Below are 15,426 nucleotides of genomic sequence, written 5' to 3'. Positions count from 1 at the left end.
GCGGGGTGGCTGAGGACATTTCTTTTTTGTTATGATCATCGCGTCCCCATTTTTTTGTCAAAGAAGGCACTTTCAAGCTTATAACAATTAGTTTTACTGACTTAATACAAAAAAAAACTGCTCATTCAAAATTATTAACAAATAGTATTGCCCTTCCCGGCTTCCCTAGGTTTCCTAGATCCACCACTGTGCACACACAAACACTACAGCACACACACACACACACACACACACACACACACACACACACACACACACACACACACACACACACACACACACACACACATACATGTATACACATACACGCACACACAAACATACGCATATATATATATATAATATAAGATAAACATAAATATGCATATATTACACCATAAATTATTAAAAAAACTGAAAGTTTTATCAGTTTAAATAACCGCGGTAAGCCATTCACACCCATCTTCACTTATTAAAAGTTAGCTTGCCAGCATAGGACGCACACGCACAGATTGCTTTCAGTTCGATCTTGTTGAAATAAATCGTCTTTTACGATTGTGTTTTTTATGAAATTAATTCAGTTCATCAATCCGATAAATTTGTTATTTGGTGCTAATTCTCATTTCAAATTATTTCATGTGAAGTGTAAAGTGTGATTACTGTGCCTTCAGTTAAAAGGTTGAAAAAAGCTAATCTGATTTAAAAAAAAAGACAAAAATTATTCTTGCATTAGCATTATTTTATCTGCCACGTATCTTTTTATCAACTATATCTCACCCAGCCACAACATGCAACAGCAACCACAACATCTACACACAGCCACAACATGCAGCAACAACCACAACGATCCTAGCACCGTACATCTGCACAAACGCATGGTTAGAAAACACAAGTGTTTTAAATTACTGACTAAAAATCCTTGCCACCAGAGATACACGTGAGTCTGAAGGGGGGAGTGGGTCGTGGGGAGGGCAGAGTGGAGCTGAAGATCAGCAACATAACGGGAACAATATGTTCGGATCGCTGGGACGACAGGGACGCAAAAGTCATCTGCCGGATGCTCGGATTCAAGTAAGTACTTGCCTGGATGCTTTTAAATATGGAATGCATATTTTTTTAATGTTAACCAGTATTATTTTGTTTGTCCCACTTGTTTTGCTTGTGTCTGAATATGTGTGCAAGTTCAAATGTGTTTATTGTTATGCAAAGGCGCAAATTAGCACAATCGTTTGTACGGCTGTTGAAGTTTTGTTCTCTTCAGTAATAAGCTCCGATTTTTAAAAATAATGGAACATAAATTAGTTGTTGCGTCATAAGGCGATAAATTACAAGGTGAGACGTTTCAATAAGCCTGCTTAATTATGCTGAAATAAATCAACCATTGGGTCATTCATTGTACATGCATTCATCTTTGAAGCTAACAAGGATGTAAGAAAATCATTTCTAACTGCGGCCCTACATTTCGTCGTCATCATCATCATCATCATCATCATCATCATCATCATCACCAAAAACAAGTTCTAACCACACCATCATTGTCACCACCAGAAATATTATCCAATCATCATAATCATCATCATCATCATCATCATCATCATCATCATCATTAGCCAAAACAAGATCTAACAATGACCATCAGATCTGTAAGCAAAGCGAAGGCAGTACGGAACGCACGTGACAGGTATGGGATGGGCAGTGGGTTGATCTGGGCCAGTGAGGTGGCCTGCAGGGGAGATGAGCATGACGTCACCGAATGTTCGTCCATCTTCGTCGGCAGACACAACTGCTCACATCTTCAAGACGCTGGTGTCATTTGTTCAACGTCACATGGTTGGCTTTCATTGAGAAATTTTATTTTGTTTTTAAAGAAAAATTTCTTATAGAATGTTTATAAGGAAATTTTCATTTTCAACTTGTTGGTTAGAGCTTTGTTTGAAGTGGTCATGATAAATTTTTAAAATTAAATTTATTTCGCAAGTCTACTCCAAACTTTTCAACTTCGATTAACATTAAAGACTGAATTCCATCAATAAAATTTAAATATAATAACACAAAAACACTCCAAAAATGACAACTTTTCATGAAAACTAATGAAACAGCCACAACGCAAACTAAAGAAATTTTTCCAACGATCAGTAAGGACGTTTGTGGCCGGAGGTACATCCATCCCTTCTCAACGAGAGTTCTCGGAGGGAAAAGTCCTGCCTACGGTTCGCACCCCTGGCTGGCTCGAATCATTGCGTTGACGAAGAAGGAAGCCATGCACGTTTGTGGTGGTACGATAATCAACCGCAGGTGGGTCCTCACCTCGGCCCACTGTATCAGGTATAGTTCAATTCCTTCCGTGAAACATTTATAATAAATTTATTGTCCAGTTGTGCGATACTATTATTATAAGATGTGAAAGTTATTATTCCATAGGCACTCTTTGTTTGAAGAATAATGTAGAATTTGTTTATGACAGCAGAAATATTTCAAAAACGACAAGGAAGATTAGTTGCTGTCATTTCATGCGCACATGATTTCGGTGTCACAACAAATCCTTTCAACGTTCGAAACTCTTTTCTGTTTCAACTCTTCATAATAAACTGCCAAGACACTAATTGGCACTTTAGAAAATAAAAAACAAACAAACAAACGCACGGAGAGGCAGACACAACTGATTCCAATTAATGCAAAAAAGAAAGATTTTTCTTGTTTCACATTGCAGCTGTTAAAAAACAACATAATTTAATAATAGCTCACTTCACCAAACTATAAAAAAAAAACAAAAACCTCGTATATATCATGTTAATAAGGTAGTTCAATAACAATTAAATGAAACAAAATAACTTACATCTTTGCAGTTTGATTCAGCGTGTTTTAAAACAGGGAAGAGTGAATAACATTATTTATCAGTAGATCAATTTACTTTGGAAAAGTTCAAAATGAAAATAATATCTTTGAATCTTAGAATATCAATTACTGTAAAACTAAACAACTTAAAAAAATCAAAATTTTAAGAGTTGTAAAATTAGAAAACTTATAAAAATTTCAGAACAAATTAAAAATTGATTAAGAATACATTCATAAATTAATAAAATTGCGCAATTCAAGATAAATATTAGTTTGTAAATGTTATGAGCTGAATTGAAATCAGTTAAATGTAGGAAACAAAACTAAAGAAATCTAAACAATCACAAACAATTTTCTAAAGTTTTGCTCAAGTCGTATGACCTGATCGCAGCATTTCATTAGAAAGTCACACTTCATCTTCCTAAATTGTTTGACTACTAAACACGTGTTGAATATTTATTTGATGATTTACTTGGCAACGAAATGAATAAATTAGATGCAAATGATTATTTGACAACACAGAAATGAGTACATCGGCAGTTTGGCGGTTTTGCTGGCTGATCACGTGTCGTCGCAAGGTGATTCTCGCGAAGAACTTTGGCACGTTGAAGGTATTTACACGCACCCTGACTACAAGTACACCAGTGAAATCAGCCGCAGCTTTAAGAAGTCTGACATCTCGGTCAATGAACTCGAAGTTTCAACAGGTAAGATTGTTACACTCATTCACTCTTCACTTTTTGTTACCTGCCTACATAATAGGCCTTAAGATTAAGGCAAAAGTTATTGGAAGATTTTGAATGAGTCGTGATCTAACATTCAAATTCATGCAGAAATATGTGTCAAATTAACTGAGAGTTGATTTTAAATGCTCATCTTTATTTTGTTAAATTTTGTATACTTAAATAACTTTCTGTGTCAAAACGTTGGTAAATGATGGAAAACCTTGAAGAACATTAATTTTTAATGAAAAAAATATTTAACCTGAAAAAAAACTTAATTAATAACGTATTCTCAATATTGATCAATTGGGATATAAATACGATTTTATTGAAATATTTTAGTGATTTACGAATAAAATTGTTTTATTTTAACATTGTTTAAATTAATTGACGTTCAAATAATCTCATGGACTAAACTAAAGAAGGTTCCAAACTGCATGCTTTGCAAACGAGCCGTCACAAGCTAGGAGACATCGCCCTGTTGAAGTTGAAAAAATCTTCGAAGCACAGGAAGAACTACAACCTTTCTTCTGAATTCATTCAATTCAACAGTTTTATCCAACCTGCCTGCTTACCCAGCAGCTCAACTCCCTACGATCCCAAGCTTCCATGTGAGATGGCTGGCTGGGGCAGATGGCAGAGAGGTTCTGAAGCCAATTTCTTCGCATTGATTTGTATCAATAATTTAATTATACAAAATTATAAAATAACTTTCTAACTACAATATTAATTATTCAATTTTTTACTAATTAAATTTTCATTAAAATTTTGTATTAAAAAATGCATTTTTATTTCCATCAATACAACCTTTTATGTTTTTGCCAACTCAAAGATTCCAAAGCGAAACCAGACAAGTTGCAGTCAGTGAGGCTGCCTATAATGAGCAGCGAGGAGTGCCACCATTCATTCCCCAGTCTCAATAGGTACTTTCTCACGAATGATTCTTTCTGTGCGGGATACAACGATAGGGAGGTGGGAGGCTGCCACGGGGACAGTGGAGGGCCTTTCGTTTGCAATATCAATGGTTGGTCAGTCTTCGCATCAATAATTATGCATAATTATTATAACATAGTTTTATTAATTATAAAGTGATTGTGACAATTGTTAGTTTATAAAAAAATTGACGAAATTTGGTTTTGTTTTAATATATTTTTAAAATTTTGAGTAAATCCATTTTTTGAATTATTTTAACGCCGTAACTTTTGACCACACAAACCAACTGAACCAATCATTGCAGGTTCGTACACTTTGATGGGCATCGCTTCAAAGACTCGCGTCCAATCGCCAAACATCCTCTTGCGAGTGGCTTCCTTCGTAGACTGGATTGAAGGGGTCATCAACAACCACGAATAACTTTTTTTTACGAACTGCCGACATTTTGCTGTACAAATTTATGATACGATACGATACGATACGCATATTTCACGATCGGCTCTCACCTGAGCTGAATTTTATTTCACAAACTGCCGCAACGCTTATTTGTTTCATTTAATTAATTAATTAATTTATTTATTTATTATGATGATGTAATGACAAAACATTATATTTTTCAGTTTAAGTCAATAAAATTTGTTTAGTAAAATATACTAATAGTTAGAGATAACAGAGAATAGCTTTCCGTATCACAAAAAAGGAAAAAAGTTTATTAACGTCTTTTCCTATTGAAAACATTCACGCACGCCTTGAATGACAATCTCAAAATTTCTCTGCTGACTTGTTTGAGGACGATGTATATGAGACTGAATGGAATTGCTGAAAAGGCGAAAGGAATGGGCAGCAAACGCAGGAGCGTGAGAACGTCACACCTGCCATCCTGCACTGTCCTAGGCTCCTCTTCACCATTCATTTGCCGTGCATTCTTTCCACGAGTTGATCTCGAACAATTTTTGTTTTGTGAAGTTATTTTACATTTTTTTTGTTTTTTTCCAACTGCAGTGCGTCCGCCTGACCGACTGCTTAGCCGACTTCCTGATTGACGACCGTCCATCCGTCTGCTCCCACTTTGATGTTCCCACTTTTAATGTTCCACTTCTGTTTTACTTCGAGCACTCTCACATCTGCTTCCACTTTCAATTCAATTCTTCTACTTTTCTTTTCTACTTTTTTTGCTTACTGCATTTCCTCTTCCTGCTGACGTGTTTCACCCAGACAAAGCATCGAACTCGCTTGCACCTGAGCTTCGGGTAGGACTTCCTCCTCCGCCTGCTGCTGCGACTTCGCTCCCTCGAAACTTCACTTCGTTCCTGAGGAAAGTTAGAAACTATTTCACTGCAGTATTTACAAGTAAGATTCATTTTATAAATTTTAAAATTTTAACTAAAAATTGTGAGGCTTAATTCAACGTGAGATTTTTTGTATTTTTAGCATTCTCTAGGCTAAAAATCTGCTGCAAAAACACACTGGGCTGCATGTTTTTAATATTTCATCCTGCGTGAGTCAAGCTGCGTACTAAAATAAGTTTCAAGTTTGTAGAGACATATTTTTGGGTTTAAAAAATAAAAAATTTCATAACTAACCATGGTTCAACGAGTTTGATGGCTTTGTCTTTTACTTTTCCAAATTTTTAAACTAATCAAAGTAAATTTTTCTGATTAATGCAGGGTTAGAAGTTATTTAATAAATTACTTTTTTTAAATGATTAATTTTGTTTGTTATTGATGAGGTTGTTTGTGTTGGTTTTTTGTTGATGTCGTCATCCAGATGATGAAAGCATGCATGTATAACCAAAGACTGAAAACAAAGAAAAATATTTTATTTATTTTTTTTTTTATCGTGAAAACATTTGAGCACCAACAACTTTTTTGCAATTTTTACTTTTTTTTAATTTAAAATTAACATCAAAACAAACGTAACAAACGATTAGTTTCATTTAATAATTGAAAAAAAATTTGACTAAAATTGATAAAAAATAATTATTTTCGGATAAAATTTAAAAAGTTTGAAAAATCCAAAATTTCTTTAAAATGTCTTCTAATTATAATGAATAGAAATAAACCTCAGGCCTCGTCAGTAACACATTAGGCAGATAAAATTTTCACACATCTATAAACCTCCTCTTCATCATCCTCATAATCATCACCATCAGCACCACCACAATCATCATTATCATCACTGTCATCATTATCTATATCCTCCTCATCATTATCATGATCACACGCATTCATCATCATCGTCATCACCACCATCACAACCATACGCGGCACGAGTTATATAATAAAAATGTTTGCAGCAAATGAACTTTGATACATTACTTCGGAATACAAACACACGATTGTTGTCGTTAAGGAAGCATGGAAAGGGAGATAGATACACGAGATTAAATGCACAACAGATATATAGGTAAAGGATACATGAGTAGTGTATATAGGATAGGAAGATATCTAGGTGGAAGATGCATGGGTAGAGGATATTTGGTTGGAAGATATATGAATGGAAGATATATGAGTGGGAAGATATATTGGTGTGAAGATATATTGGTGGAAAATATGTGAGTGGAAGATATATGGGTGAATAAATGGATGAATGGATAAATGAATTAATTGGTGAATTGTTAGCTGGTGTTGTGTTGAGACGTTCATGTGACGTGAACATTCATTCGTTCATGCATACCCCATAACTAGAATCATGATGGTACAAATGATGGTGTAGATAGATTGTGGTAGTGATGGTAGTGATGATGATGATTAGGATTTTAATATTAAATAAAGATGATGAAAATGGGGGCAGTGCTTAAAAAGATGATGACGACGACGACAACGATGATGATGATGGATATGATGAATGAGATGGAGATGATGATGGAGATGAAAATAATGATGATGAAAATTATGATGAAAAAGAGTACGATGATAATAAAGACGTTAAAGGCGATAGAGAAGAAGAAGATGATGACGATGGAGATAGAGACGATAATGATGATGATGATTTATTCGTGCTCTGAAGATAATGACGTCTGTTCTCAATCGACTGATAATTTACTTTTTCATTCGACATAATTGCTGGGAGCTTGCTTGCTTAATATGTGCTGCTTATTCAAACATTCATATAATAAAGGAACCAAAAATCAGGTCAAGTAGAAGAGAGAGTTCGAAGGGACCAAAGTCACGTGAATTTGTTAATGGGTGCTATGACATGGTTTTATTTACAGCATTTCCTTTGCTGAAAGTTGTGAATATGTTGTGTGTGAGTGTTTTGTGTGAGTGTGTTGGTGTGAGTGTGTGTGTGTGTGAATGTATCTTGTGTATGTGGGGTATTTTGAAATTTAACTCAAGCTTGTATTTTTATTATTAATTTCTTAACGTTAACGTCACATTGCTAAATAAAATTGGACAAAAATTGTAATATGCGCAAGTGCAAGCCTGAAAACATTCAGACAGGTGCCAACAAATGTTTTATATAATAAATTTATTAAATTTAAAAATTTATTGAATTAAAAAAATTAGTTAATTAAATTATTTTAATTCTTTTCATTTATTTTTATTTATGATCAAACGAGCAACGACCATGCATTTCAGATGGTAATATCCGTAATTGTGATCAGTTGCAAAACATACGCCATCAATATGGTGCACTCTGAATAAACAAAACAAAAATTAACGACAACTAACCAAAAATCTGATATTAATGAACAACAGAGCCACGTTTTGTCCGAATTTGTTGGTGTACGTGAGTGCTTGGTTTGTGTATATGTATGTGTGTGCACGTGTCTGTATATTATATATATATATATATATGTGTGTGTGTGTGTGTGTGTGTGTGTGTGTGTGTGTGTGTGTATTAATCCGCGTGTACGTGTGTGCGTGCGTGTGAGGGAATGAATTTGAATGTGGTTATCTTGAGTTGATGGTGTCATCATTCTTTTCGCACATTCTTTCCAATATCTTCAACACTCCATTCCGTTGTTCGTAACGTTGCATTGTTTTAAACTTTAAACGTTGTTTGTAAATATCAAATTAGCATTCAAACAAGCAAACTCCAACTGCGAGGGAAGAGATGACACCAGGTTCCTCATATACTATAATTGATCTTTCATTTGCAGAAAAAAAATTTTTAATGGACCATAGGTTTTACCGATCGTAATAACTCGCATTCCCAAACACATCACACGTATACGGTACACACGTACACTAACAAACACATTCACTCATGCACGTCCAAACTTGCACATACAAACACATTAACACGTACACAAACACACACACAAACACATTCACCCATTACACACAGAGACACACACAGACACATTCACAAACTCGCATTAACTCGCACATTCACACAAACCCATCTTATACATTCATAGTCAACAGTCGCAGCATTCTTTCTTCTACATGTATAAATAGCATCTCTGGGTCTTGTTAGATAAGTACGTATGAACGCTCCATACTGTATCTTTGTTTACGTTACGATAGTTATCTTTGTAAATTAAAAAGTTAAAAATTAAATAAATAAGTGTTTTTTTTACAAACTTGAAATATTGAATTCGTTTAACATCTGATGCGCCTTATTATGGTAAAAATAGTTGTTGTTGTAACTTGAAATTTGAACTTTTCAATAAAAATATTTCTCACATTTGAAAATTGTTTTTTAATTATTCTCTACAGTAATTATAGTGTAGCAGCTAACTATAATGCAATAATTATATTACAAATTATAATGTTTGAATATAGAATGAATTATAATGTATTTATTATAGTATGAATTATAAGTGACCTACTTGTTCTTCTGCAGACGGTTAAACGCATGCCACACGTTCATGTCATCTTGTTCTTAAGCTTCGTACTAATCGCCGCAGCGTCCGCGAAAGTTAGTAAAAATGAAATTCATTTATTTTTCAACAACTTTGGCATCAAAAATTTTTACCAAAAATCTGAATAAAAATTAAAAAAACGAAATATAAATTTTTATTTTATTTCTAGAGGTCATCATATGCTGCCAGGCACAAGGGTAAGCAAATTATCATACAAATACACCAACCATTTATCATTATTTCCGTCATCTTAATCTACATCAGTCAGTCAACCATTTATCGTCTATTCACCATCATCTATATATTCATCCAACTATCCACTCACCCATTCAGCTATCCGTCAATCAATCATTTAGCCGTCCATCCATTCATTCACCCATCCAACTATCTATCCATTATTTCATTCAACCAACCGCAGACAAAGAATGCAACCAGCATAGAAATATATTGTGTAGTGGAAAATGTGTCGCGTTGAATTCAATTTGCGATGAGGTCGCCGACTGCCCAGATGGCGCTGATGAGATTCTTTGTCATCGTTCGTATTCATTCATTCGTTCGCTCGTTCGCTCGCTCGCTTGCTCGTTCGTTCGTTCGTTCATTCACTCACTCACTCACTCACTCACTCACTCACTCACTCACTCACTCACTCACTCACTCACTCACTCACTCACTCACTCACTCACTCACTCACTCACTCACTCACTCGCTCACTCATTCATTCACTCACTCACCCACTCACTCATTCACTCATTCATTCACTCACCCACTCACTCACTCATTCACTCATTAACTCACTCACTCATTCACTCATTAACTCATTTATTCATTCACTCATATATTTTTCTGCCTAAATTATCTATTTATTTCATCGATTTTTTTATTTATTTATACAAACGATCTATCGATTATGGAAGGTAAAATATAAATGAAACCGCCTGAAACCACCACTACCACCCTTACCAGAGATGCAGGTGAGTCTGAAGGGAGGAGTGGGTCGTGGGGAGGGCAGAGTGGAGCTGAAGATCAGCAACATAACGGGAACAATATGTTCGGATCGCTGGGACGACAGGGACGCAAAAGTCATCTGCCGGATGCTCGGATTCAAGTAAGTACTTGCCTGGATGCTTTTAAATATGGAATGCATAATTAATGGATGATTTTACATCTTTTTCTGTTATTTCTCTAGTATTAATGTAATATTTATCATCAGTGAAGCCACACAGATGATTACTTTTATTGTCGTTGTGAACGAAGCACCAACCAATCAACGTTATTGAACAGAGATGTGAGCAAAGCAAAGGCCAGCAGAGCCTACCACGGGACGGTGCACGACGAGGGCGAAGGTGTCATCTGGATTAGCAGGTTGGCTTGCAAAGGTCACGAAAACCACATAAATGATTGCAGGGGTTCGGTGTGGGGGGAGCATAGGTGCAGCCACAAACAGGATGCTGGCGTCATCTGCCTACCAAGTTTGTAAATCTAGCGTTGCATTTGAACACGATTTGGTAATATGATTATGCGAAATGTAATTGATATAGATCGTGAAACTATCATGATAATGTGTAAACTAGATATTAGTATAAATAATGTAGTAAACAGTTTAATCATTTCCATTAAATGCTCCGACAGAAGCCAGCACAACAATAACAACAACAGCACCGACAAAAGCAAAAATAGACTTTGGAGCTTCATCTTCAACGAGAACAACATTGTCATCATCATTGGCAACAACAGACAAACCGACCACATTCACATATCAAACCTGTGGTAAGCGTCACATACATCCAACCATGCACAAAATCATCGGTGGCCAGTCATCGACGTACGGTTCTCACCCATGGATGGCCCGCGTCATGGTGCTGGTCAGGGACAGGGCCTACCATCTTTGTGGGGGCACCATCATTGCAGATAGATGGATTCTCACTGCTGCACATTGCTTTGCGTTCGTTTTCTGCATTTTATTTTGTGCTGTCTGTTAATGTTTGATTGTTTTTTCTTCATTCACTAGCTCTTGTATAAGTTTCAATAAATAAAAAGTGTGATGAGCAATTTTTTAAATTAATTTAAATCAATTTTTAGTTACCAGTGTCACGATTAAGTGGATGTATTTAAAGTTATATTTAGTTTTGAAAATTCTGATTTGCTTACCTGAGACATAAGTCATTATGTTGATGAAAATTTTATCGGTAATGTTTTGTTTTTTTTTAACGCATGAAATAAGGAAGGAGAAGAATAACATAATAGTGAAGGTTGGTGACCACAACCTGGTGACCAGAGACGACCACGAGCAAGTCTTCGTCGTCGACAAGATATTCATACATGAAAGTTTCCCTGAGTTGACCACATCGGAGTATGACAATGAAGACGACAACTTGCTTTATGATGTTACTGATTACGACGACTACAACTACAACGAAGAAGACGATCTGCCAGGCTTTCGCTTCAACTACTTCGACTTCTTTGTTACTTCGTTATTTGACAGTCATTGTAAGTTATTTTCCCAACTTTTTTTATTGCAATGTCATTAAATGTAATCAAGTATACCATGTTTTGGGACTATATCAATCAATAGTTACAGTAAAAGTTTTTTTTTGATTAAATTGATTGTGATTCTCTTGCTAAAATCTTGAGTGTTATGTTTTACATCCAGTTGATCAATAATGTTTAAGAACTGTGATGGTTTAAACTTTTATGAAGTTTGTAATTTGTACCATTTAAAATTAAACATCAACCATATCAGTCAACAAACCCCGAAGAACGTACGGAGCTGCTCTGCTGAAAGGAGATATTGCCCTTTTGAGACTTGAAGCCAAGATCAGCAGTAAAGGTTATTACAAGCGTGAATCGTCTACCGAAAATAAAAAGAAATATCAATCGACAAACGTTTTTGAAAATCTTAGAAGCAGAAAAAATAGGAACAGAAGGAGAAAAAACAAAAAAACTAACAAAATCAATTGCACGACCACGGCAGCGACTCCTGCCGCTGTAACAAGCAATGTGGCTAAAGAAACTTCTTCTATAGAGCTACCTGATGCCACATCAACAAAGAAACATCTAACAAAAAAACCAGTTACGGTATCAGCAAAACGTTTTAAATTTTCAACATCAAAAAGACCGACAATTTCAACAGCTGCGTCTTCCACAAAACCATCTAAAACCGATCAAAAGAGCACAAAAACTCTGAAAAAACCAGAAACAACGAAACTTCGTCCCTTCATCCAGTTCAACCACTACGTGCAACCAGCCTGCCTCCCGTCAGCATCAACAACCTACGAAGCCGGCATGAAGTGTGAGGTCACTGGATGGGGACTCATTGACGAAGGTTGCGATGCAGTATCAAATCTTATCACGTCAAACCCCATTTTAATACATTAATGTATTTTAATTGTTCACAATTCTGTAAATCATTTTTAATGAATTTACGAAAGAAAACATTTTAAATTTTGTAATTGCAATTATTTTGAAGATTCTCTGACGCCTCCAAACTCGCTACACTCTGCCATCCTGCCGATAATAAACGAGACAGAGTGCAAGAGACTCTACAAAGATCTTTTCAAGCTGTTCGTCACGGAGGACTCCTTCTGCGCAGGCTACGCCACGGGAGAGGTGGACACGTGCAGTGGAGACAGTGGCGGTCCACTCATCTGCAACATCGATGGTAGGTACCTTCAAACCTCATTCATTTCCAACTTAATCAATTTCACTCTTAATATATTTTTTGAAATGCGGTTGTTAGATATTGAGTTTCCCACTTAGTTCACTTCCATTGAGATTTTGGAAAAGTTACTTGAACGTAAGATTTTCGCATACGTTATATATATAAGTAAATTTTATCGTGAAACTTCAGAAAGAACATTGAGTGCCCAAAGGGCACCAGCACGTTTATGTATATTTATTAAAATTGCTATTAGGCGTGCACACATTGATGGGAGTGACCTCCAGAGGCAATGGATGCGCCAATAAAAACTCACCTGGAATTTATGCCAAGGTCGCTAATTTTATTAGCTGGATTGAAGAAACAATATCCAAATACGATCATTTTTGATTTTTGTTTACTGAAAAAATGAATTTCGAAATTGCTTGAAGTTTGCTAGAAATTTGAACTTTGTGTACATAGGCGTGATTGGTTTTATCTATTTTATTTTGTTCTTAGTTATAAAAAATGCCAAACAAGTTTTTAATTTTTATGTATATAAATCACTGCATCGTCCCAAATAACATCCAACGTAATGTAAAAGTCATTGACGAAAACTTAGACAGATTACATTTCTAAACGATTTCTTTCAATTTTTGACTACTTAAGAAATCACACACAGTCCCGTCAGACATCCATCACTTCTTTTTCCTGCAAACGCGTGGATACTTATCAATGTAGGGTGTCCTGTTGTGACTTCGACCACAGTACTTCCTCGACTTCTTTTTTGATTTGCACTTTAAGTGGTACCTAGACCTGGACCTTTCAACAGCCATGGCACTTTCGTTCGGGCCGCATTCTTGGTTCTTCTTTGGTTCCATCTTGTTCTTCTGTCTGCATCAACTTCTCTGTTCACTGGCACAACTGCACAATCAAACCATTCTCAGCCAACATTACATTTGGACACTTTCTAAAGAGATTGAAAGCAAATTAACGAATCAATTTTACATGAATACCATTTTTATTTTTATTAGAATAAGATAAAAATCGCACATTGAAACTTTTTACATATAAAGTAGTTTGATACCTTTCTAACCTTAGACTTTGTGTTCTGGTTTTACGATTTTTTTTAGTTACATATTTTTTTTGAGCCACAACGTAATAGCGTAGTTTATTTATAGTCTGGCGTGTTGTTTGTATCATTTTCATTGGTCAGCACAAATTTGCAATGTTACGTCATTTAAATAAATCTTTTTATTTAGCGCTAATTTTAAATTAGATATTTTTTTCCCAAAACTAATTATTGTAAAAAAATATCTCAAATTAAAAAAATATTATTGTCCGAAAAATCAAAAAAGATACAATCCAAGTAAAAGTTGTGTTCAAACAAATAATTCAAAAATGTTTCAACTACACACAAGTATATACCGATGGATCAAAAATTTAAATATTTGATTAAAACATTCCAATACCTATGTCCGATATAAAACCCGTCATACATCAATGTATCGTATCAATCCAATAACTTTTTAAAAAGTTCAAACCCTAAAGTAAATAGTCGGAATCCAAATGTATTGCATCTAGAAAGAAGATACCAAACAGAATCAAAATAGGTCACACAAAATTACCTCACTCTTGGATTCAAACAAGATCTTTAGCTCCATGTTGCGGTACTTGTGGTACAAGACTGACCGTTCATCACATTATCACAGAATGTAAAAAATACCAGATGATTAACAAATTTATAAAAAAATTAAAACAAAAAAATATTGAATTTTAATTTTTTCAACTTCAAACTCTAATGACTCAATAATATGACGTAATACCTTCATGCAAAAACACAAATCAAAAATTGCAACAAGCAATTAAAATAATTAAAAAGTTTATCTACATTAACACCGAATACAAAAATTTTCAAAACTAATATAAACAAAAAAATTTTCCAATCTCCACTGAATCATCTCAGAAGTTTGCAATATGAAATGCTTGAACTTGGAGCAGAGAGGAGATGCTTGGCAGGAAGAAGGGCGTGCAAATTCAAAATGCAGGTCGAGGTCGAGGAAGTGCGGAAAAAGGAGGAGAAGCAAGAAGGGCAAAAGAGTTAGGCTGGCCTACTACAATGTAGGAAAATGCCAGAAAGTGAACAGGGTTTAGTTCTGTCTGATGTCTGTCGTCTGCCTGGCATGTTTGCCTGTCTGGTCTGTATGACTGGCTGTCTGCTTGATGGATTTGTTCAAGTGCCTGAAACATATTCTGAAATATATTCTAAAACTTCCTAAATTTTAATAAAACATGAAATGTATATGATAATGATTTTGTTATGAGTTAGAGTTACATTCATTTTTGTTTAAACGGTAACAATTTCACAAAATTTGACTTATTGACAAACTTCATTTGATGAAAAAATTTTAGAAAAAATTGTTTGTTAATTCGCTGAACGAAGTAGTTGGTTTGTTGAATGAATGAATGAATGAATAAACAAATAGAAAAATTAATGAATAAATGAATGA

The 15,426-nt window shown here is 35.0% G+C and overlaps 3 protein-coding genes across 3 annotated transcripts; all 3 read left to right on the top strand.

Moving 5' to 3' along the window:
• Positions 1-916: 916 nt before the first annotated feature.
• Positions 917-1,799, top strand: HELRODRAFT_152847 (hypothetical protein; the record flags this gene model as incomplete). Its single annotated transcript, XM_009014166.1, has 2 exons — positions 917-1,050; positions 1,628-1,799. Coding segments are annotated over 2 exons (306 nt in total), but the record flags the coding sequence as incomplete, so codon positions are not given.
• Positions 1,800-4,077: 2,278 nt separating this feature from the next.
• HELRODRAFT_73425 (hypothetical protein) lies at positions 4,078-4,889 on the top strand (the record flags this gene model as incomplete). Its single annotated transcript, XM_009014165.1, has 3 exons — positions 4,078-4,180; positions 4,369-4,607; positions 4,806-4,889. Coding segments are annotated over 3 exons (426 nt in total), but the record flags the coding sequence as incomplete, so codon positions are not given.
• A 5,678-nt stretch (positions 4,890-10,567) lies between these two features.
• HELRODRAFT_97488 (hypothetical protein) lies at positions 10,568-13,456 on the top strand. The gene is made up of 6 exons (XM_009014164.1): positions 10,568-10,751; positions 10,912-11,228; positions 11,508-11,607; positions 12,413-12,604; positions 12,749-12,940; positions 13,194-13,456. The coding sequence occupies exons 2-6, from the start codon at positions 11,073-11,075 to the stop codon at positions 13,325-13,327; spliced, it is 774 nt and encodes a 257-aa protein (XP_009012412.1). The 5' UTR covers positions 10,568-10,751; positions 10,912-11,072; the 3' UTR covers positions 13,328-13,456.
• Positions 13,457-15,426: the final 1,970 nt, after the last annotated feature.

Source organism: Helobdella robusta, assembly GCF_000326865.2.
Source record: "Helobdella robusta unplaced genomic scaffold HELROscaffold_13, whole genome shotgun sequence".
In the NCBI taxonomy this organism is placed as follows: Eukaryota; Metazoa; Annelida; class Clitellata; order Rhynchobdellida; family Glossiphoniidae; genus Helobdella; species Helobdella robusta.
Note: the sequence above shows the minus strand (reverse complement) of the source record. Positions and strands in the feature narration are given on the sequence as shown.